This window comes from Falco rusticolus, chromosome 5 (assembly GCF_015220075.1).
Source record: "Falco rusticolus isolate bFalRus1 chromosome 5, bFalRus1.pri, whole genome shotgun sequence".
NCBI classification, from domain to species: domain Eukaryota; kingdom Metazoa; phylum Chordata; class Aves; order Falconiformes; family Falconidae; genus Falco; species Falco rusticolus.
This window is the reverse complement of record NC_051191.1, coordinates 67346100-67370486: the sequence shown is the minus strand read 5'-3', so window position 1 is coordinate 67370486 and position 24387 is coordinate 67346100. Positions and strand designations below refer to the sequence as shown.

Here is a 24387-nt window from a genome sequence, read left to right as displayed (position 1 = left end):
TAGCTGTGGGATGTGCAGTGGCTCCAGGAGGCAGCATGCTCCGACCACGTCTGTGAGACACACATGCACAGCATCCCCAGCCCATGGGCGAAACGGGGCTGCACCCGCCATGTCTGTTACTCTCCTCTCCACTTGCACCCATCTCTGAGCCCTAGCTCGCCCTGGAGATAGGTGGTGTTCAGAAAGGCATGGAAATGTCTGCTCTTCAGACATGTTCACCCCAGTTGGCAGTAACACAGCTACAGGTTTCAAGGTGGCTCCTATGACATTTCTAGCCACTGCCCCAAACATTTCCTTGGAGCTTGAGTCAGCAGCCAGTGTTGCAGGCACCTGTGGCTCTAGTGGCATGGTGCCCTCAGGTCCTGACAACCCCAGTGGGCTGTATGGCCAAGTCCACAGCCCCACCAGCTGTATCCAGCCCTGTTGCTAGCCCTGCACTGGGTGCTGTAGGAGATGCACCTGCAGCATGCAGTCCCTCCTGCTGTACTCTCCCCGCTCCTTCTCCACAGGTCTGGATGGACGCAGCCACGCAGATCTTCTTCTCTTACGGCCTGGGGCTGGGCTCTCTGATTGCTCTGGGGAGCTACAACACTTTCCACAACAATGTCTACAGGTCTGTTGTTTTTTTTCCAGCTGCCTTCGTGGCAGGGAGTGCTCACAGGTGAGGTAGGGGGTCACGGTGGGTCTGGGGTATCTGATCTCCGACATCCCCTCGCTGGCAACATGTGGCCTCGGGGACACATGGTGATCATTGTAGCAGAGGTCCCCTGCCTGCAGGACACTTAACACATCACCTGGGCTACCTCTCCAAGGCACAGGAACTGCTCTAGGCAGGGCTTGGACTTTTGTTTACCCACCCTTAGCTCTTGGCCTCTTGGTAGGGACCTGCAGGTGTTTTCTTTCTTTCTCTCTTCCAGAGATTCCATTATTGTCTGCTGTATAAATTCCACCACAAGCATATTTGCTGGGTTTGTTATTTTCTCTATTGTTGGCTTCATGTCACACATCACGAAGAAGTCGATCTCAGAGCTGGCCTCTTCAGGTAAGCCGAAACCCGTGTTCAAATGCAACAGCAACCTTTGAGAGAAAATCATCAGTGAGCATGGGATGCTCCCAGGGCTTTCTTGACTGGGACCCAAGTGTACAACCCTCTTTGCGTGTCCTCCCACCAACGTGGATCTCGGGCACTTGTGGCTGGTGTTCATCACACTGGCTTCAAGGGACATCACCTGCTTTTAATGTTCACCTTCTTTTAGTGCTGAAGTTTCACATCCTTTTGCCATTTTCCTTCTGAAACCTTCCTATGAAGAATAGATACTGCCTATGTTTTCAGTAGATATGATAAAAAATTGGAGTCCCTTTTCCATGTGAAATTCTGAAATGGTAATCTCAGAATAATTTTTCAGCCAAGATGGGACTGTGTCATTTTGCATAAAGACATATTTTGAAATTGCTGGCTTCCCAGAGAAAGCCTTTATTTCAAGGTTTCTTTCTCTCAAGCATTGTGTGATGGAAAAAAAAAGACATCAGGGAAGTTATAACCAGCTCAGAATACCAGCTCATTTCTCTAGCAAAGTGCTCCAGCTCCATTTGGTAGCAATAATTTGATGACTTTCTTGCTTGCAGAAAGGAAAAGGCAAAGCATTTCTCTAGTCATTCCTGCCTCCCCATCCTACCCCTGTGCACCCCACCAGGCTGGTGTGTCATCAGTGAAGGCTCAGGTGTTTCTAGCTCCTATATTAAATACCTGCAATTCTTGACTGCAATCATTGTTTCTCTGCTCAGCTGTGGCCCTTAGCTCAGACTTCCCATCAAATGCTTTATAAACATGGGCTCATCCCTCTTTTCATTACTGCAGGCCCTGGACTGGCTTTCCTTGCCTACCCACAGGCTGTCACACAGCTGCCCCTCTCCCCGCTCTGGTCGATCCTCTTCTTCTCCATGCTGATGATGTTGGGTCTGGACAGTCAGGTGAGATGACCTAGGGACAAAGTGGGGTGGCATCCCCCTCTGCACCTTGGGATAGTGCTGAGCAGGGTCTTTTCTTGCTCTTCATGATGTGATGCAGCTGCATGAAACAAAATCTCCTGTGTGGCGTTCACCTCTGTGCTCTTCCCTAATGTAGGCATGTACTGCAAGCGTGGCTGTATCTGACCACTACCCAATGCACCAGCCCTTCTCCTGCTGCCAATTAAAAATAAGAGTAATGACTAGCTTCCAGCAGCCCAGAAGAACCAGTCAGCCTTTTAAGACAGTCACCACCTCCTTGTAGGAGAAGAGGATCTTTGGAAAACTTTTCTCTGTTCAGATCAATTTTTGGCCCTAGTGAAGTGCTGGTGCTGCTGTGTGGGCACAGCATGTCCCCATCTTACTGGGTGACACTGGTAGCTGAGCTCACAGGCTCTAAGTAGAGCTAGAGGCAAACTATCCCTGCCAAAATACTTTGGGGCAAGGGAAAAAGATTTCTTTCAACTAATAACTGCCTTGTTCTTGTAAGACACTATTTGCCTCACACCCAAAATAGGTGAAATGAGGGAAGTAAGTATTAATTGCTTCATTTCATGCCTGCATGGGAATAGTTTGTGGTCATCACAGCTCTCCTGGTATTTTGTGAGATGCTCAGTTTGAATGCTTTGGATCTTCTTACTGTGTCACCTTGACCAAACTGCATTTCCTGCGAGGCAAGAAAATGTCATTACTTTAGCTTACTGTCATAGGTTAGGGTAGAAAGTCTCCATCTTCTCTCCTCCCAGGAGCTGGGAGGAGCACCTCTGCACAAGGTACCACTCTTCAGCCAGACCCAGCGCTCTGGTGCAGCATCCACAGGTTGCACTGAGAAAAGCAGCCGTGTGGTGTTTGGATTAGGCTCTCCCATGGTGTGAGGATGGTGGTTTGATGCAGTGTTTCAGCATTGTTGCTAACAAAAGTGGCCCTGAGCAGAGCTGAAACACCCTGGACTGGTTTAGAGGTGAGCAGAGGAAGGTCCTGGCAGAGGAAAAGAGCCATGCCTTGGGAGAGGCTTGTGCCTGGGTACTCTGACTGCTTCACCATCAGATAAGTCTTACAAGATATTTGAGGAGGAAACAGCTGGATGTAGCAAAAGGTCTCTACCCTGCCCACTCCCGAGGCCTCACAAAACCAAAAAAAAAAAATCACAGTCTGTGTTTTTATGAGCAGTGATACTTTTTTTTTTCCCCCTGATAATTCAGCACAACAGTAGCCACCCAGTGAAGCAGTGAATTGCAGCGTCCCTCCCTTTTGAGTGCATCAAAATCAAAGGCTCCTTCAAAAGCCTGTGCTTGGTCTGTCACATCCTCCCTTTGTGCCCACATGCTCTGTCCTTGCAGGGCAAACCCTTGGTACAAAATGGATGCTCTTCTGGATAACAGGAAGCATTCATAAACCCAAGTCTAGTTCATAATCAGGCTCAGACCTATTCCTGAAATGTCACACCTGGTTTCCAGGAAAATCTAATCAACCAAATCTGATTTTCAATTATGGCACACTCCCATAAACATATCATAAATCTCATGTCTGCATTATCACAGATGTTATTTGACAAATAATTTCAAATAATGACTAAATGTTCCAAAAGAGGCTACATTTACAGGGGAAAAAAAATACTCTCTATGGATTATTTGCTCAGCACTGGTAAATAGTTTGAGACATGACAATAAGCTCTCTAAGCACCGTGTGGAATTTATTTGCTGCATTTGCTTTTGAAATATCATTTTAAATTCTCCAGGTCCCTTTTGACAGCTAGTCTTGCAGGGCAGGCAGTCCATGGGGGGCTATCATTGCATGGAGGAGGAGGGGGCTGTGGAAAGAAGCACCAAAAGGAGAACAAGCTTTTAAAAAAGCACAGATAAATACATGTGAAGACGCTTTCTGTCTGCATGCTGGAGCTCTGACAATTGAACACACTATTAACAGCATGGCAGCTTATGCATATAAAACAAGTAACAGAGTGCATTGACAGCTAAAATTGCACAAGTATTTTGAAGCATTCAGTTAAAAAAAAAAGAGAGATGGTTTTGCTATGTGCTGATTAAGTATCGTTTGTGGTATTTCGCAAATGAGGAGCAGTTATTTTTAGGTCAGCAGCCCAGTTCATGAGGCGCAGCAGAGCGGTAGGACATTTCTTGTACCCTGCACCCCCAGGGCTGCTGGGCTGGGGCTGCGGCTTTTCACCAGTGGGGCACAAGGCTCCAAGCACAGCAGAGGCGCTCAGAAGCCTGGCTAGTGAAGGAAGGTAGGGCTAAGATCTGTGTTTGTGCTGCAGCAATAAGCCCCAACCCCGTGATGATGGCGGGAGTAGGTTCACCCGCGTCCATTAGCTTCGATAGTGAGCCTTCTGCAGATGCAGCACAGCTACAGCCCCCTAATTCTGCCAGGATGCTCATCTCATCTGCAGTTACTTGAACAGGACGAATGACCTATATCGATAGACACGCACCTCCCTCCTGTGCCCCCACTTGCTGCTTCGTGTGCCTTAATGTTCACTCTGCCTCTGATCCATCCAGGCTTTAGCTTTTTTGCGTCTAGACCCTCTTGCATAATATGCTAATGCTTTCTTTTAACCTACCAGTTTCCAGGTCAGGCGTTTTCTCCCTAGGGGAGCTAGCAAGTCTTGTGACTGCAAGCCTGTGTCCGTGCCATGTGAGGCCGCCTCTCACAGGTTATTCCTGAGGATTTCCAACTGCCAACAGTAAGATGCACTCCCGTGGCTCCCTGCTGCACATCTGGCAGCTGGGGACAACCCCCCCACGGGCCCATGGGTCCTGGCCAGGGTGCTCTGCATAGCCAAGGAGAGAATAGCAAGCCCTTGACACTGGGAGATGGTAGGAGAGAGATTTTCCTTCAGACCAAGGTGCCACCTATATTGACTCCCAAGCCCAGATTATTGGATCCAGTAGCTTGTGTAATGATTACGCTCCTGAAGAGTTAAAAATGCAACAGAGAGAAGTGAATAGAAATACAATATTTAGGAGAGAAACAATATCCTGGGGCAAGGCGAGATGAAGAACACAATATGGACTAAAAATTGTGGCTGGAGGCAACTGGTGAGAAAAATGGAACTTTTTGGAAAGCAGATTGAAGTGTGTATCCACCTGTATGCACCATGACCAGATCCTCATCGCTCCTGAAAGCAGCGTGCTTTCACTCGGGTGCTTACTTACCTTGTGTGAGCATCTGAGTTTGGGTGTATGGGCTGGGAAATGTGGACCCCAGGCCAGTCAGGCAGCTGAGGTCTCCAGGGTTGGAAAGGTGAGCCTCCTCCAGGCTGCATCACCTCTGAAGCCTAAGGCTGGCATGAGGCAATTTTCAGTAAATAGTATGAAGGCAGTTGCCCCTTTTATGGATAGAAGAAGTAGTGTACAACCATTTGCTTCCCCACCTCACTGATTACACAGCAGCTTAATTTTAGTAGGAGGCAAAGAGATTTCAACTCTTAACCCTGTTCCTCATCACCTATCTCCTTGTCTTTCCCCCTGTGCTTTCCCTGACTTTGATCCCTCTTCCAGAACAAAAGGGCTGTCGGTTTTACTCCCTCCCAATATATGAGACATCTTTTTCTTCACTTCTCTGCTGGACACCCCTCTCATCCACCCTGTGCCCCCAGCCATCCCTGTCTCCCCCTCTGAACCCTTTTCCCTCCCTGCCTTGCCTGGTGGCAGACCACCTGGCCCTGCCCATGGCTTCATCAGCGCCTGGCCACACATCCACGTGGAAGGAATAGCATTTGACAGTGTACTTTTTGTCATGCTGGCTCTTCACACTGTGGTGCCAGCTCAGTCCTGACTCCTCCAGACAACGAGCTGGGTGGGACGGGGTGAAGCGCTCGCTGTCAATGAGAATAAAGGCAGCTTAACCCATGCCTGAATGGCAAAAGATGCTTTAATAGCACTTGTGTCCAGCATAAAAAGCTTAGCTCATTAAAAATTCGATTTGAAGCAGTTGAGCATTGATGCTCTGGGAATACCAGCTTTCTGCACTGTGCCATGTGGATATAAAACCCTGGGCAGAAACATCACCCTTTTTCTCGTGCTGTCCCACATGGAAGCCAGCCCCAGCAGCTAGCAGTGTGCAAGTTCTTCCACCATCCCTGCCCAGCTATAGGCATGGCTTACACTCCCCACTTTTCTTCCACACATATTTCCAGCCCTCCGCTGCTCTTTAGTCTGTGTACCTCCACCTCTGCTCCTGTTTTTTCGGGGTTTTTTTATCTGCTTGTCTCCCTATTCAAAGCTGAATCTAAAAATACCAGCACTTTCTAGAGCACTCGTCCAGGGACAGGGAGATCCCTGACATACAAAAGCAATGAAACCTCTCTCATTTTCGTTGCACTGGCTTGTATATTTATTGAGAGTGACCAGGGAAGCTAGGAGCTTGCTGCTGTCATAAACTTCCCAGGACTTTTTCTAGAGGCATCATGTGCCCTCTATGATCTCTACGTTACCAGTGGTTTCTGGGAGTGATATAGAAAGGTGAATCTCACAATTTATCAAGAAATAGGAGGGAAGGATGCACTTCACATATATACAGTCAAATTGTCCCCATGCAGAACTAATAGGAAAAATGATTTGAAGGTAATGCTCACAGGTACTCCTTTATGTGTTATGGTGCAGACAGCATTAATATACTGTGCCTGGAATAGCACTGCACAAGCCATCCAGGTGTTTTCAGCTCTAGGAAGACCATGCACTGTGAGGACGGGCTTTTAAAGTGCTACATGCCTTTAATGTAGCGTGCTTGAGAAATGAAATAAAGTCAAGGACTGGGTAGTCAGAGATGTTATTATGCACACGCACATGAGACTGGGCAGTGGGTAATGCAGCTCCTCCATGAGTGTTTTAGGTCATTGAACAGCACAAGCACTGCTGCAATAGGCTGAGAGCACACATGGGAAAGGAAGAGCAAGCAAGGTCCTGCACATGTGCCAGCAGCAGATGGACACACAGCTGTGACAGAGCTTGGCAGTGGTGAGGAAGCCCTAGAGAGTTTGGGGGAAGAAAGAGGAGACTTTCCACGGGAGGCAAAAGGCAGAGATTTATCTCAGCTAATTTTAGGTATTTAACCCCAGTGCTTCTAGCTCCCTCTCTGTTCAGTGGAGGTAGAGAGGCATTTTCAGAAGGTGGTTCAGACCAACTTTGTGCAGAGGTGCCCCCTTCTTTTCTAGGATTTGCAGAGCGCACTTAAAGCAATGAGATTCTCTACACTGGAATTAAATGTAGGTGGAGTTGGTGTCAGGCTAAGATACTTACATGTATGTCCTTGGTGTATACCTTTTCCCATAGTTCTGCACCGTGGAAGGGTTCATTACAGCCCTGATGGATGAATATCCTAATCTCCTCAGAGCCAGGAAGAAGGTCTTCATCGCAGTAGTCTGTTTCATCTCTTATCTCATTGGATTCTCCAATATCACCCAGGTATTGTGCTTTGTACCTCCATTCGTGGCACCTTTCTAGTCACTTTGTCATAGCACAGCAGTACCAAAGCTTTGGGAGAAGTGACAGCAATCCTAGGAGCCATCCTAATGCTGGATAAATGGGCTTGCTCACCACTGCTACACCTCAAGTGACTTAGGATGCCTCCATAACTTTTACTACTATCCTGTTGTCAGTCTGGATTGGCTTTTTGCTATCTGCAATAAGGGCTCAAGCCAACAGAGCCCAAGCTGAGGGAATGCTTGGTGCAAAGAGTTAAGATAACGTAAAGAAGACCAGTCTTTTGGGGCCCTGAACCTCTGGGGCTGAAGCCAAGGCTCACATGTGTGGAGGTTAGCGTTGGGTGGTCTGGAGACTGACTGTGGAGCACTGTAGGCTCATGAAGAGGCAAGGCAGCAAAGCTCCCAGGAGGGGCAGAGCAGACTAAATTAAGTGACTCAATCTAGAACAGAGAAAATTAAGAAATCCTAGTGAATCTCTGCTCTCCTTTTTACCCTTGGCCATGCCTGAACAGGCTGGCTAATTGTCTGCAAGAACACATCAGTTTTGCTGCTGGGAACCAGACTCCAGTGGTAACGTTGCAACGCCGGCTCTACTGTCCAAGGAAATTAACATTAAAGCCAGGAAACACAGACAGTAGCAATCCAAGCAGCTGGCTGATATTGTTGACCAAAATCTATAACTAAACTCCCTGACCCTGGTTTTGTCTCTTCAGGGTGGCATTTATGTTTTCAAGCTGTTTGATTACTACTCAGCCAGTGGCATGTGTCTTCTCTTTCTTGTCTTCTTCGAGACCGTCTCAATTTCTTGGTGTTACGGTAAGCACAAAAGACCTTGTTCCTTTGTTTTCTCCATGGGCATGGTGAATTATTTCAGAAGTCTCCCACAGTGCAGCCAATAAAAATGTTGCCACTGAAAATAACTTAGGCTGATAACTCCAGAAAATCAGGAGCAGAAGGCTGTCATCTCACTTCTCCAGGCCCCCACAGAGACCTCTACACAAACTGGCAGATGCCTAGGGTCCTGCACTCTGGTCCTTCAAGAGGACACCAAGAACATGGAAGCTGCTAACATGAATTTGCTTTTATGTCCCTGTACCCCAACCACTCCTGATAATGCTTCTCATGCCGGGGTATTGTCACCCTCTTGCTGTGGCTGGCCTGTGCTGTGTCATAAGAAGAGGTGATGACCATGGTGCTGAGATGGGATGTTTGTTTTAAATACTCATTTCCTCTTGTAGGTGTGAACAGGTTTTACAGGAACATCGAAGAAATGATTGGCTACAGACCTTGCATCTGGTGGAAGATCTGCTGGGCCTTCTTCACTCCTGTTGTCTGCCTCGTAAGACCTGGGGCATCCTACCTGCAGGAGTGGATTCAGAAGGGCCTCTTAGTTTGGATGGGCTGTAGGGGAAACACTATGTTCTCAACCCAGTATAGATCTGGTGCAAGGTGGTCCTAGGCAGACTTGAGATGGGTACTTTAATACAGGTAACTCCACCTGCTGGAAACCACCTGTAGAAAGAGCTCTAGCTGGTTATTGTAGTATAAAGGAGGCCATCAGTTCCTCATTTTGCTTTCTGAGTTGCTAAAAGATAAGCAAATAACTGTTCTAAAAAGTCATTATTGGTTCTGGGGAAGGCTTTCAGCTACTCTAGCTCCAGCCTCAGCCCCTGATAGGCTTGTCAGAGCACAAGCTATCAGTAAATGCAGTATAACTGACCGCCGAGCAATTTTGCGTTTGCTGGTTCCTCTGCTTCCAGCAGGAGTGTACAGAGAATGGTGTGAGCAGGTCAATGACAGGAAGAGGAAGGCTCCTGAGGCCAGCTGTGAGGGTGCTGATAACCTGCTTAGGAGCTGGTGTGGGGGCACTGCTTGTCTGAGTAGTGTAGTGAAGAAGCAAATCAGGTTTTCAGGTGTGTTCAAGTTCCAGCTTTTCACATAGGATAATAAGAAATTATATGAAATCACCAGTTGGTGGGCTGAGAGTATCTAGACCAGTTTAAGGAGCTGCTGGGTTGCTGTAAGACTGTTGGGATCTAAGAGGATAGTGAAGGGAAGAATGGATGGACCTTGATTTTGCACACCCTCACCTGTGATGACTGGTGCTCTTTTCCCAGGGTGTGTTCTTCTTCAGCGTGGTGGAAATGACCCCTCTGACACTGGGAAAATACGTTTATCCTGCGTGGGGACAAGGCATTGGTTGGCTTATGGCTCTGTCCTCCATGGTACTTATTCCAGGATACATGCTGTACTGTTTCTTCACCTCAACAGGGACTCTCCGGCAGGTATGAACAGCTTTACCGCTCCTCTTCTGCTCTTTGCTTAGAGTAACCCCAGCACTGAACTAAGCCTAAGAAGAGCCAAGCAGACTCTGCTTGGACAAAGTTGTCGGAGTACTTCAGGTTGGTGCGGTGGGAGCTCTGCACGCCCTCTCCTCCAGGAGGGCTCAGATCAGCCTCTGGCAACACAGGCTCACTGGAGAGGACTTGCTAGCATGACTGAGCACTGACATGTCTAAGTGGCTAGGAGTGCTGCTGGGCAGCATGTGACTGGCGGTGCCTGGCCAAGTGGGTAGACCTTCAGCTAGTCTATCCTCAGGTCTGTTGTCCCTCATTGAGCTTTGTGTTGTCACTGTCACAAAACAGGAACCCTTCTCCCATGAATACCTCTTTGGTGCGGGGGGCTGGAGACCTGGAAGAGACTGGGAAGAAATCCTTGAGGTTTCTTGACCCAGAGAAATCCCAGTTCCTGGTGGTCCCTGGCTATAAGCATGGTTACTTGACACTTCTCAGCAGAGAGATCAGCAGCCTCTGAGCGTAAAGCTTGAAATATCTTGGGGCTAGGACCTGCTAGCAACAGGCATACACAATGGTAGTTTGCCGTGTGTTTTGCAAAGGGCACTAAGTGAATGAGGGGTTAAGAAGCAAGGAAGACTTCTATGCAGGATCCACAATACCCACAACTCCGATCTCATTTAAAACATTTTCTTTAATAATTTGAGAAGGGGTTTATGTAGCAGTGAATCATGGGTCTCTGTATGTCATACCTCGAAATTACTGTTTAGGTTTTATTTACAGTGTTGACAAGCAGTCTCGAGAGCCCTGTGCACAAAGTCCCTGGCTCAGTGCTGTCTGCTGCAAGATACAGGTGTCAGAAGGCACCGCAGGGGTGCTGATGTATGGCTTTCACAGCCCAGCTGCAACAGTAACCAGATGCCATCTAAATCCTATGAGTTTACTTCATGGATGCTGTATTTTGAATAATGTTTAATTCAGAAATGTTTTAGCTGGAATTGCTGGGCTGAGGCCAGCTTCAGGCTCCACACCTCTGAGGTCAAGTTGCAGGTGGTTTTGACTTTTCTTTCTCCCAGGTCTCCATTTGGATGGGTTCTGATGTGGGAACTGGATGGGTTTGGTGTCTCAGATCTGCTTTCAGTTTCTGGTCTCTCACCTGAGGTTGGGTTTAGGTTCTTGCCATTGGTGTTGAAACCTGCATTGGCGTTCCTGCAGGACTCAAGCCAGGGTGTTATACCAAGCACCTGGCTGATTTTAGGTTGAAGGCCAGCAGCAATTCCAAGAGTAGATCCTTTCTCAGATGTTTACAGGGTTTCTTGTTCCCTCATTATATGAGCTGGAAAAGGCAGGGAAGAAGGGAAGTCTGCAAATACAGGTATGGGTTTAACCCTTTACTTAGTCTCAATCCTGTTTCACTAGGGATGGTGAAAGTGCATCCTGGCATCTGGGGCGCCCAAGTTGGCCTGCAGCCTCCCAGGAGTAGCTCCACTCCTTCTGACCAAGGGCTTGTGCTGGTTACATATGTAGCAAGTGTGGCAACACCAGCACTTCCAAGGTTCTGGGGACTCCCATGCTGCCCCAGGGGCACGGAGGGCAGCTGATGAGCATGTTTCCACCCATCCCTTCAGCATCTTGTGCAAGCCAGCAGTACCAGTCAGCAGCGTGGATGGCTGGCGTGCACCTTCCCTGGCTTGCTCTACCTTTAACAGTGCCCACACACATCAGGAGACCCAGACCTCCTCCCCATCATTTATAGACCAAGGAGTGAGCAGCAGATGGCAGCAGGAAGAAAGTAGGCTTGTGATGTGTGTGTGTTGGTATCAGAAAGAGAATTTTTGGCCTCTTATATGCACAGATCCTGGATTAGTTTGTAATAGAGCTGGAGCTGGAGGGAAATTAGATGCCAGTGCTGAATAAAGTGATTTTGACAGACAGGAAAGATTACAAGTAATTTTGATCCTACTGAGCATGAATGTGATGGGGGAAAAAAAAGATCATGAATGGCAGAAGCAGCTCAGTGAACATTTCAGGGACTTCACCCAGCAACAGCCACTTCAGCGGTATTGGAGAGAAGGAGCTTGTTTCCCTTTGCTGGAAAGAGCTTCTTCCTGACTTAGTGATGTCTATTCAGGTCAGGCTCAGTTCTCCTCTGCCTTCTCTTCTGCATCTTACAGCAGCAGTCCCTTCCTGACAGGCAAAAGTGATTCATTCTGCTCAGTCCACACACCTCCAGTAATGACTTGCCCCTCCATATATTTTTCTGGGTTCTTGCTTCACTTCACTTGGCTCTGCAATTTTCATTTGATGAGCTATGGGTGACAGGAATTGCTGCTGGTGCAAAGGTCTGTGCAGGTGGACGGGTCTGATCTGCATCAGCAGCACAAACTGTAACCTTGTTAGCCTGCTCTAGCTAGTTAGTAACGCTTTATAATCATCAACCCCCTTCGAAAAATGAGGGGAAATGGGAAAATGGGTCTGCTCTGAAGCGTGTGACATCACAGCTCTCTCTTGTTCCTACTTGCAGCTGGTACTGCCTGGTAACAGTTTGCCCACGTTATAAGGGTGATCCCTGTATTTCAGATAAAAAGAGGAGCTGCTGTGCTGTGCGCAGCACCAAAGCAAAGGTGACTTGCAGTGGGTTGCTGAATGATGCTGGAGGAGTAACTCCTGCCACATACACAATCCCCTGGCCCTGTAACTAGGGCCACCTCTGAGGCTGGGGGTCCCAACCTTCAGTTGCTGCCATGCCCTGGCTGTCCCACTGGTGCCACCGCTGGCTGATGTGCTCTCTCCCTTCATTCCTGGGCAGCGTTTGCAGAAGATGACACAGCCCAAGCCAGAGGTGCACGCTCAGAACAATGGCCTCCAGCCGAAGACATCCTTGAATGGGAGGGTCTTGGATGCTGCCGTCTAGAAGAGCCCAGACTTCCTCACCATGCCCCGTAGATGCTCATGCCACGTTGTCCCTTGAGCTTCTCCGGCACAGCTCGCTGTCCCTGGCTCCACGGTGGCTTTTACTTGTCAAAGAGAGGAGCTGGCAGCGGAACCCTCTCACATCTCTTCCTCCCAGCCCGGCTTACCAAAGCTCTGCGCAAGCAGTGACTGTCTTCATCCTGCAATAACCTGGTCCAGGCTCTCAGTGCCCAGGTCTTCCTCCTCATGACAAGTGGTGATGTCTCTAGAGAGCTTAAACTGATCACTGATCATTTTTCTGTTCTTCTTCTTGCCTTTCCAGGTGAACCTCCATAAAGCATCCCATAGCACACAGCTGTGCTGTCACCCCAGGGAGCCAGCTGACACCGCGTTTAAATCCCAGCCAGTTGTCGATTGATCTAGCATAAACCAACACTAGTAAATGTGTAACTGGAGGGGATATCGCAGAATGAGGGATTCCAGTGAGGAGCCCAGCGCACTGGTAGCTGTAGGACATCGCTCTAAAACTGGAGAAGGGCATCAGGACAGTGTGTGCTGCTCACAGGTGCCATGTTTCAGCCCTGTGCAGTCTCCAGCCCTTTTCACTGCATCCATTGGGGCTGGCACTGTGAGCCAGAGCCTAGCAGAGTAGGCAGCCTTTTTCTTCCGGAGTGTCCTGCCCTCTGCAGCAGTGTGCAGTAGCTGCTTCCTGACCCTAACATAAGTGGAGGGCTCTTTGCTAGAGGCTGTCAAGTCTTCTATACTGACCACTCTCAGCCGCAGTCAGCTTTGTGCAGAGGCTAAAGACCTGTGTGTGATGGAGAGACTTTCCAGCAGTGTGCAAATCTCCCCCCGAAGCCAAGCCGGAGCAGGGTAGTTCCTGCCAAACACCCTCCCTGGCTGCGTCCCCAGGTGGGAAGCGGTAAGATGCATCATAGTGCCCATGGGTGGTTTAGCTTCTACCTTTGGCAGGAACTGGCAACACCTAAATCCCAGCTAGTGGAAGGCAGGAGCTCCTGGGGGAGCCTGCAGGACATAGCTGCCATGTTCAAACCCACTCCTGTGAACCAGTGCTGACTTCCCTTGGGAAGTGTCTGTGCAGACAGCTGCTGGCGCTGGCACGTCCCGACTCCCAGCACACACATCACAGGAGGCTGAGAGCTGTTGCAGACGACGCTGGAGGAGTGTATAACACCTCAGAGAAGGCTGGGAAGTGTTTCAGAGCAGTCCTAAAGCAGCAGCGTATTTCTTAGTTCTAAAGCCTTGATAAAGGAGGTGGCTCATCATAACACCATGTGCAGGTGTGATAGTGATGCTCCCATTTGTGACAGCTTCCCAGTGACCCCAAGCAGAGGTATCTGTGTACTCAGAGTATTTGATGAGCACCTGTCATAGAAGTGCACACGTGGTGTAACTTAGTGCAGATTAGTCTCTCCCTTCCCTTGGCACCCTGACAGCATTGCTAGGTCTGTTCACGCTCCCGGGTTCAGCTCAGAAACAACAAATTCATAAGTAAGTGCCCAGGAAAAGGTGTGTCCCACTCATGCTTCCTACCAGAGTCTGGTCTTGTAGGTGCCATGTTGAAGTCCCCTGTGGGTCTCACCACAGGTGCCAGCTGAGCGGTGAGCCGGTGTGCAATTGCCCTGCACTCCAATAGGAGCTGAAAAATGATGCAGGTTGGTCCCATGCTGCCTGCCTCTGGTGCATGGGGCCAGCCTGCTCTTCTGCTGGTCTCCCAGACTCAGGGTCAGTAATGTAAAGAGGAAAGAAGTTGTCTGTTTAAAGCTGAATTCAGTCACCTTTGGGGTTGGGTTCCCTACCAACTCATCAATGCATCTCAATTAACATTGCTTTAGATGTATAACCAATTTGTATTTGTACATGTGGCACATGCTGTGTCCTGGCTCTTAGTGGTTGTGGCTGCCAGGTCTTGAGTGCATGTTTTGAGGTCTCCAACACCACGAGCTGAGATCACACCCTCTCCCACATCTAATCATTTGGGTGTTTACATCAAAAAAATTGCAGCTGTTAAATAGACATGAGGAAACGCTGAATTTACAGGCTTGATCTTGTAAAGCCGAAAGCCAAACACTGAAAGCTGCAATCATAGTTCATCATAATTAATCTCAGCCAGTCACAGACATGTCAGCTTGCCTTTCCTTGCCCCTTAATTGCCAGCGCCAGTAGAGCTGAAATCTTCTATTTCACTTCACCTATTTTTATAAACCAGAGGACAAAGGAAACCACTCTTCATATACATATATGTCCTCTGAGAGGGACATCTGTAGTGAAAACAGACGTTAGCCTCTGATTGTTGCAGCAATGATCTTTACTAGAAACCTGCTTTTGCTCTGCATCCAGGTCACATAACCTCCCTGAGAGCTGTGCAGGTGAGTGATGGCCAAAGAAGTCCATTCTTGAGTGAGGCCTTAAAACCATGGAAGACCCAGATTTTTCCAACTTCACTGGGGCAGCTCAGGTCAGAGGTAGAACAAATCTATCAGTGTTCATTTTGTAAACTCTTGGCCAAAAAGCTTGGTTGTTGGGAGAGCTGTTCAAAGGGTTGGGCTGTCCAGGTTGTTCCTCCAAGAGAGTGGAGAAGGAAGGGTCCAGAAAACAAAGTCCCTTCCCTGGTGACTGAGGATATGCCTAAATCTCCAATTCCTTTTTGCTGGGAATTTAATCCCAGCATCTCTCTGACTTGTGGCTTTGCGTGTGGCAGGCGCACATCACTCCAGGTACAGCAGCAGTGGCTACGCTGCACGCGGGCTGCTCATAACAACAACAATATTTGATGAGATTTAGCTATTTGCTCAGTTCCCTGCCTGTGACCTTCCCATTTGCTCTCCCTCCTGCCCTGCTCCTTTTCGTTGTCTTGCTTCACTTCTCCCCCATGTCTATCCAGTAGAAATTATCTACCTCAGCGTACTTCCTGCTTTTTTGCTTTCACCGCTGTCAAATTACAGCTCTCCCCCCTTTCTCTTCTCCTTTGTCTTCTTTCCTCATTTCTATCTCTATTATTACCAGCATCACTCCTGCTTCTCTCACGTGCTCTCCTGTGGTTCAGCCACTCACTGTGCACACACTCACCCCTTCTGCCTGCTGAAAGAGGCATGGAAGAGCTCACCTTCCTGCAGAATCCGGTCCCTAAGAACCAATTTCCATCCCAATACCAAAATTATAATGAAGTTCCAGCTATCTTCCTTTTTGCACCAGAAAGTGCTGTGCCAAGCAATGCTCTCTCTTGGTGTTACTAGAAGAGACATTTCAACCCATATTCCACCAGTCTCTGCAGAGCTGTGCCTGTTCTGAAAGATTTTGTGGCCTTTCCTGTTTTTGCACTTTTATTTTATTTCCACTGTGAATGTTTGGATCTACGAAGTCTGGCATTTGCAGTCTTGCGGGGAGGAATTTGCCCTTAGCCAAGCTCTGTCTAATTGACTGATCCTTTTCTCCAGCATTTCGAACTCATCCTGTCCTTAGTGTTAGTTCACTGCATGCAGGTTTCCCACCTAGTAAGAAAACAGGGCTGGGGACGGCCCCTTGAGCTCATCCCAGGCCTCAGGAATGTCGCTATGGGCAGCTCCAGCAACGCAGCCATATCTGCCTGTTGGTTTTTTGAAGTCAGGCTTCGGATTCCAGCTGAAAGTGCCAGTGATTCCTCTGCAAGAACTGCTTTTGTGCTGTTCCCAGGGAGCGTCACTTCTGCTGACCACCACTTTGCCCCTCATTCCTTTCGGCTCACCCAACAGAGAGGACATGTGCGTGGCCAGGAGTGCACACTCCCCTCTCCCCCCTACTGCAGATGAGGAGATCCCACTCCCCTGTGCTCACCCACAGTGCTCCTGCCTTTTTTGCTCTGCCCCCTTGCCTCCCCAGCACCTGCCAGCCTCTCCCTCCTGCCACGGGCAGCTGCTCAAAATAATCCCCCATGAAACCTCTTAATTCTAAGGAGCTATTTAGGGAGCTGTGCTCAAATCCCTCCGAAATCCTCTTTTTCCTGAGGGCTGTGAAAAATAAAATAAATGCCATTGCCCCCACCCTCTGCCACAGCAGCGGGGGCTGAGGGGGGCGATGGGAAAGGCAGGATTGCTTCGTTGCTGCTCAAGTGCCACTTCCCTGGAGAAGCGGGTGTGATCCTCTCCCCCAGGAGAGGGGAACTCTTCCTGCTGCCATTCTCCCAGATGTGCTCTAACAGCTGGCAGCTGGTTGTAAAACACATGTGCAATGTCCACAACACGATACCCATGCCGTGTGGCACTGTAAGGCTTTGGCTAGCCGACCACCACATAGCTTGTAGTCTCTCCACAACTCCATTAAACAATGTGTTTGTTGGGCGCAGGTGTGCTGTGCATTGGGGGGTGCCCTTAAAGCTGGCATCATTCTGGGTGAGCAATTTGTCTCTATCCCTCTCCTGTCCCAGGGTGTGTGTGTGTGGTTTCTCTCTGGATTGGGGGACCCTGTTTCCATTTGGTGGTGATGGTGAAATAGGGAGGGGGTCTGCACCACTAAGGGGCATGTCTGCTGTTGTTTGCTGGATTGAAGGCTACCAGCCTACCCATGGTGATGGAGCTTGCACCGAGCACACTGCCTGCTTTCCTCAGGAGCTGAGTGCATGAAACACAGTGCTCAGCTTCGGATGCCAATATTAGCACTAGAGGCCATGCGGTGTGCCCAGCATGGTTTTCCTCTCCTGCTGTCTGATCCTGTCTCTGTACAGCTCCAGCTATTGGTCAGAATCCACTGAGCAGCTCAGTGGTAGGAAGAAAAAGTCTGGAAGCTCTGAAACCTACTGATGACACCTGGGAGCTAGATCTTAACAATGAGTGCAGGGACCATTCTGATCATTGCACACCTCAAAGGGCTTAATAGAAAGGAAAGAGAAGAGATGTCAAGAGAGGGTTGAAAGATGGAGGCTCCTATGAGGGCTGGCTACCATCTCCCCCTCCACCATGCGGGCCACTGCAACCCTCCTTAGGTGTCACTCCTTCCCCCCTTCTCTGCTTTGCATCCTCTTGCTCACCTGTCTCACCTTCCCCCTTTGGGGAGAGGCTTGCCTGCTCGTGGCAGCTTTTCCCTCCTGAGCCCTGCTCGGCACCAGTGGCCTGTCAGCTCCAAATCACTGCAAAGGTGTGCCTGCTGCTGGGCGGGGGGGGGCTGAGGCAGGCAGGCTGGCAGCAAGTGGTGGGGCAGGCTCTGCACAGAGGCTCAGGTGCTGACACATTCCTGCTCACCCAGTCACCCCTGCGCAGGGTCTGTGTCTCCTTTCTTCCTCAGAGCTTCCCACCGGCTCTGCTAGCAGTGCTTCTGCCTGGTATGGGAAGCCAGTGCTGTTTTGTTGACATCTAATGGGGATGTCAAGCGTTCTCCTCTCCCCTACTGACAGCCCTCCATAGCCTTAATGGAGGGGAACAAAGATGCTGTGAAAGCAAAAGTCAAAGCACTGTACACTCCAAGCATTTTAACAGCTTTCCTCCCTTTCCGCATCTTTAATAGTATGTTAAAGTGGTGCTTGTGGTCAGAGGTCCAGGCAGGCATCGGACCTCCTCAGAGCTGCATGGCAGCAGTGACATTACCACCCTGGCCCTCAGGGTTTGTTCACCCCACCAGGAGCAACCCCTGGGGCTGGTGTCTCTCCCTCCAGTGTTAGGTGTCCTGTTCAGCATAGGTCCCTGCATGTCCCCTCCCATGCCCCAGTGGCGTGCAGCAGGAGGGTTGCCTGTGATGCTGTGTGGCATTTGCCCCGGCTTTAGTGCTTGCCCTGGCACATCCCAAGGGGCTGGGACCCATGCGTGACTGTTAACTGCTGGTTAAAGGGTTTTGAGCCACAGGGCCATGGGGGATACCTGGGTGGTGGCCCTGGGGCACACATCCAGGGGGTGGCAAGGGATGGGGTGGCCTCTCAGTGTCCACACCACCATGCTGTCTGAGGCAGCACTGCCAAGGGCAGTTCGGGGCTCCTGCCAAGCGTGCATCCATCATCCTCACAATGCCGTCAGCCAGGAAGTGCCTGTGTCTGGAGATGCTCAGGAGAGGTTAGTGCTCCCCATGCTGATACCTGACAGCCGTGACGCTGATGGAGATGCCTCCCGACAGCCCGGCATGCTGCTGCTGCACTGCCAAGGAAATGACACCAGCCTTCATCGGGGCCCCAGGGACCAGCCACAGTCTCTTGCGGGGTGGCATGTGTCCCCACCACAGCCTGTGGGGGCCAGCAGCCCTCAGCCCTCATCTGCAGCCCTGTGCAGAGCAGCTATGGAGGGGTTTCATCTTGGTCGTACTCATGCACCACAGAACCCTTCTCCAGGGGAACCTGGAGGGGGTCCAGGTGTTCTGCTTCCAGATGAGGAAACCCAACCCAGCAGGAAGGGACTCACCTGAGTCACTGGTGTAATGATAGCTGGGGGGGGGACTGGCCTCAGAGGGCCCCATAGCCAGAGCGTGGGGCAGGTAACCTGCCCAGGGGCACTCCTGCCCGGGCACTGCATCTCCTGCAACCCCAGGGGGTGCTGGCAGAGCAGGGCACGGCTGCCCACCTGGATTTTTTTCTCCCTTTGGAGGCTGTGTGGCTCTGAGAAGGCTCTTGGCTGGTTTGTGTTGCATCATGCTGTTTGGGGAAACCCAAATACCCCCGCAACGAAAAGCACCTGCGAGTTTAGTGCTGATGCTGTGACCCAGCTCCAGATAAAACCTGTCCCATATTTGTCCAGGTATGAGGTTCTACAGTGTAAACTCAGCCCTTGCCATCAACCTAAAGAGCACCGCTTCCTGCCTGCTCAATGGCTCCAAAGTCCCATACATATTCTTGGAGGTACATCAGCCCCTGGGCTGGCCCTGTGGGACAATGGGGGGATACAGGCTCACCCACGCCTTGTGTCTGAGCACGCAGGCAGCGCTGGCCCCTTGTCCCGCTCTCTGCCCATCCCCAGGGAGTCCACGTGCCTTTTGGCCGCAGCTTGCCCTTGTCTGCGTGGCTGAGCCTGGTCGCCTGCCGCCTCCTCTTCTGCGCATCCCCTCTGACATGTGCCAGAGCTGAATGACGTGCCTTTAAAAAAAGTCCTCGGTGGGGAGAAGGATGTGAGATGGAGTGAGATGCACGCTTTTGGTTGGAGGTGGACAACATCCCCCTCTGCCTCTCCCTGCCCTCCCGATGGTGCCACGATGTCCCAGCTCCAGGTCGCTGCCTGCCCAGCCCATGGTACAAACGCTTGAATCAGTTTTTGAAGTGTTTGGTCCTGTAGGAGGGAGAGAAGGAGAGTCAGCATCCCTGTCCTCTCTCTGCACTTACTGCAAATGAGGGGATTAGGAATTATAATCAAAGATTCTTATTTTAAAGCGGCTTTTCAGCTCTGTGAGGGGAACTTCAGCATGATGCTCCTAGGGGAGGTGGGTGACAGAGCAGCTGTCACAACTCTAGCCAGCACGGGTGCTTGGGCAGCAGCAGCGGAGGCTCAGTGGTGCCTGCTGGGCTCCAGGAGCAGCTGTGTGGGGCAACGCTTCAGTGGGGAGAGGGTACGTGTGCAGGGGGTCTGGGTACCCTGGGCCCATGGTACAGGGGGGTCCCATGTCTGAGTACCGGCACTGCGGAGTGTGTCAGCTGCGCACTGGGCAGGTGCTACTGTCAGCCTGCACTGATGGATTTTCAGGGGTTACCAGATGCTTTGAGCTTTGAAATCAAAGAGGGGGCTGTTTCTTTGGGGATGGAGAGTGAGTCTGTATTAGCCATGGCTGTTTAAATGGGAGCTTTCTGGGTGGGCCACACAGCCATGGTGAGAGGTACGCACCAGCCTGGTCCCCCTGGCAGCATCCCAGCCACTGTCTGGTGGGCTGCCACATGTACACAGCCCTGTGGGGGCTGCCCCCCTCCCCGGCAGCACCACAGAACCCAGGACAACCCTCCAGGTGTGGCAACTCCTCTGCAAGGCAAAGCCTCGGGATCTGAGAAGGATTGGCTGCTGCCTGTCTCCCATGGCAGCATCTGCTCCTAGGATACCGAGTGCCAAATGGCACCAGCCAAAGCATCCTGCAGTCCCCAGGAGGCTTTTTTGCCCCATACCACCAGCAGCATCTGCCCAAGTGAAGCACCATGATCTTTCCTCTTTTTCATTTTTTCCCCCAGCTCCATTCTCCTGCTGCGCTCATGGCAGACCTGTGTGAATTGTTAGCAAACTGCTGTTGTTTTCACTGGCATCTCTGCCGCCCTTCCCTCTGCTAATTATTATAGCAGTGCCTCTTCTAGGGCAAGTTGACAGATGGTCAGGGTTTTATCTTTGAACAAGCTATTTAATAGGGGCTTCTGCTTTTCTCTTGCACATTTTTTCCTGGCTGCGTGTCCTGAGATGCTGGATGGGTTGCCCTTTTCACCGGGGATGCTGGAAGATGTGAACTGAGGGTGAAGGCTGAGATCAGATCCCAGTGGGTGCATTTTTTTCTTTCCCTTCAGAAAGGGACAATAATTCTGCCTGAGTTCATGTGGTGCTTACTGAACTTACTGAGCAATGCTCTGCCTCCCTACAAAAAGATGTGACAGGGAACCAGTCCCCATGAGGAGCTGAAAAGGGCTGTGTCAAATGCTGGGTCCTAAGGGCAGTTCCTAAGTGCACAGAAAGTCGATGTAAGTGCTGAAGCCAGCACGCAGCCCAATGGTGCCAGCTGAAACCTGGCTTGCAGAGACTGACCTGTGCTCCAGCTTACACTGCCGTGGGCTGCATGGCTTTGCTGTGGCCCTCTGGGTGCAGGGGAGGCAACTCCTTCTGTAGGTGGAGGGTCACAGGCTGTGACTGTGAAGACAGGGAGAGCTAACGCTGGCAGGGATTGCCTGGCCAGTGAGTGGGGCTGCCTTAGATGCACCACGGAGCCACGTATGACATCCGCTGATGCTGACTGTTGACTGCTGATCTGCCTGGGCCATTGTACTTGAAAACCCTGTTTGAAGTCTGAGACAAAAGCTCAGCAGGCTGCAATGTCTGAGATCTTGTTCTTTCTGGAGCAGAAGCAGCTCTCAAGTGCTGGAGAGCTGAGCGGGGTGAGCGGTTCATGCAGCCAGCTTGTAGGCACTGGGAGGGCTCGCTGCGCCCCCCTGCCCTTGTGTGCCTGATGGATGTGCCAGGTTTTGCTTTAGAAAGCTAAAGCTGGGATTTCCCCACACTGTTGCTGTGTCCCAGGCTCTGCAGGGGATGTACAAGGACCCAGAACCTTCTGGACCTGCTCCAGGAGCAAGGGGAAAGCTTCCCTTTGCATGACAGTGAAGACCAGGGAAACAGGGGGAGGCTGGGGGCACCAGCTGCTTTGTGGCAATGCCTCAGTGGAGACACCGGCACCAGGCCCTGCCTGGTATGACCAGGCTTACTGCAGAGACTATTTTCCCTGGTTTTAGCAGCCTTTCTGTGTACTTGGTTCTAAAAAGTTTTCAAAGCCAAGTGTCCCAGACACTTAGTGCGATTAGCACGGAGCTGTCTGGTGGTGCCTACCCTAGTGAGAGGGTTAGTGCGGGTCTGGGCTCCCTGCACAGCAGGGCTGTGGCACCGCTCGCTGTTTTGTTTTCCCTTACCTTCACTTCTCCCTCCCTAGGAAGGTGAAGAGGGTTTTGGCAGCTTTTCTTGCCTTTCACTCGGGTAGTTACAACAGTCGTAACACCAGCTGTCCCAGGTTACACCTATTCCTCCTGCCAAGGCACTTGTCCTGGTGGGGAAAAAGCTCCACTTGTAGCATCCCTGGAGGGCTGGTGCCCAGCTAACTGCTGTCACAGCCCGGCTGGCAGCCCCCCACGCTGTGCCCTGCCTGCCTGCCTGCGCCGGGCTTAGCTGTTTCGGGCCTGGCGGGGGGCAGCACAGAGATCTCTGCTCAGAATATTTGGCTTTGTGTTTTTCCCACAGGGAATGTGTTGTCCTCCTCTGCTGCCCGAACACTTTGCTCCAAGTTTTTTATGAAATATAATGAATAGCTCATTTCAAACAGGTGGTAAGGGGAGGAAGGGGGAAGCGCTTCCCCCACCACAGGCAGCGGCAGGAGGAAGGAGGGCGCGGGGACAGCTGTGGTGGGGGTGTACCAGCAGCGAGATGGTGGCCACGGGAGGGGCGAGCATCCCCGCACCATGCAGTTGCACATCCTGCAGAGGAGCGTCAGGACACCCAGGGGACACCAGGGCTGCTGCCAGCACGGAGCCCTGCAAAGCCGTTGCCTTTCAGTGCGTCACCCTGGGCTGACCCAGCCCTTTCTCAGCCAGCCATGGAAATGGCATGGGGTGGCAACTGGGAAGACATGGGTGACTTTAGTGACCTGCGGGTGGACACCAGTTCGCAGCAGGGTGTGGGAGGAAGCTGCTCTGTTGCATCTGATTTAGTATTAGGAAATTTGTGAGTAGCAAAGATGGGCCACCAGCTCAAGGAAATCCTGAGTGTGCAGCTGGGCAAGAGGAGGAGAGGGGCCATTTGTCATGTTGCTAACATTGCAGCAAGTCTACGAGTAGTCAGCATGAGACTTCTAAACATTTGAGATGAAGAATTGAAATGTACTTAAAAGTCAAAACTTCCATAATGTGAGGAAATAGGAAGGTGTACATGGAATATCAGGATGGGTATATTTCACTTAAATCATTTTTTCTGCTACAATTCTTGGCCCTACAGTTCTGTAGAGGAAGATCCTTCCTTCTCCCCTTCTATTCCCTGTTGTTTTGGGTTTTTTTAAACTAACTTCATATTGTTTGGGACACCCTACTCTTCATGAGGAGGAAGGCTTAAGAAGACAGGATTCTTGTTTTCAAGAAGTCACTAACGACTATGCCACACTGTCAGACCCCACAGCTGGAGCATGGGTGTTGCATAAAATAAGAGCCTACCCTACATGCTGGAGAACAATCCCGGCTTGTGGTTTGTATTGATTAAGGCAGAAAACACAACTTCTCAGCCAGCTTTTAACCTCAGTTACACTCATTAGCTGTAGGAAAGATGCTCCAAGACCAGCCAAGTGTGGCAGAGCTCCTAAATGGTTAAATCCCACCATCTGTCCTCATCCTTGAGGTATGCGCTTAATTTCAGCCACCTTTCTTAGGTCAGGCAGGAGTATGTGCATGATGCCAGGTTGCTGGACTCAGGATCCGAGCAGTGACTTTACAGAGGGGCACCTCTGCCCCAGCAGCTGATGATGGAAAATCTGAATTTGTGGGGAATGGTGGAGCCTGACTCTGCGATCACCTGCACCCCAGGGACCCCCAAGACACCAGCACAATCCTTCCAGAGTACCCCAGATGTGGTGGAAAGGGGCCCGTCGTGTCCTGCACACAGCAATGACATGGCAGGCACTGTCCCCTCGCTGTCCCCGATAAGGGACTGTGGCACGGCAGCCTCGGGTTTGCGGGAACCTTCCTGCCACCACATTGCTCCCTGAGGGCTCCACTCCGCGTTGGCTTTGGGATGGGTACTTGACCCCAGGGACAACATCTGCAAAGCAGGAAGGCAGCAGGCTGCGTAGCGCTGAGTTCGGTGGCAAGTCTTCTGCATCTTGCTTGATGGGGGTAGGTAGAACCCACTCACAGCAAAGCACTTGAGGGATGTGCTTAATTTAAAGTCCGTCTTAAAAGTTACAGAGAAAAGCTGCATCTCAAAATTCTCTGTGGAAAAGAGCAGTGTATTTTGATCAACTCTGAACACGCTATATATATGTTATTGCATATTATGTACACTGTAGAGATTTAACGGTGTACAGATGCAATGTGACAATTGTGGTAACGTG

The 24387-nt window shown here is 50.6% G+C and overlaps 1 protein-coding gene across 2 annotated transcripts in view; it reads left to right on the top strand.

The window, feature by feature from the left end:
* The window catches only part of LOC119148501 (sodium- and chloride-dependent GABA transporter 1-like), a 36401-nt gene extending 23449 nt beyond the window's left edge, over window positions 1–12952 (top strand). For both annotated transcript variants that reach the window (XM_037388748.1, XM_037388747.1), the window contains exons 8-15: window positions 510–613; window positions 918–1042; window positions 1859–1971; window positions 7299–7430; window positions 8164–8266; window positions 8689–8789; window positions 9568–9735; window positions 12554–12952. In XM_037388748.1, the coding sequence (XP_037244645.1) occupies window positions 510–613; window positions 918–1042; window positions 1859–1971; window positions 7299–7430; window positions 8164–8266; window positions 8689–8789; window positions 9568–9735; window positions 12554–12658 (951 nt within the window). In that variant the 3' untranslated portion in view covers window positions 12659–12952. The remainder of the gene's footprint in view (window positions 1–509; window positions 614–917; window positions 1043–1858; window positions 1972–7298; window positions 7431–8163; window positions 8267–8688; window positions 8790–9567; window positions 9736–12553) is intronic.
* The last annotated feature ends 11435 nt before the right edge of the window (window positions 12953–24387 follow it).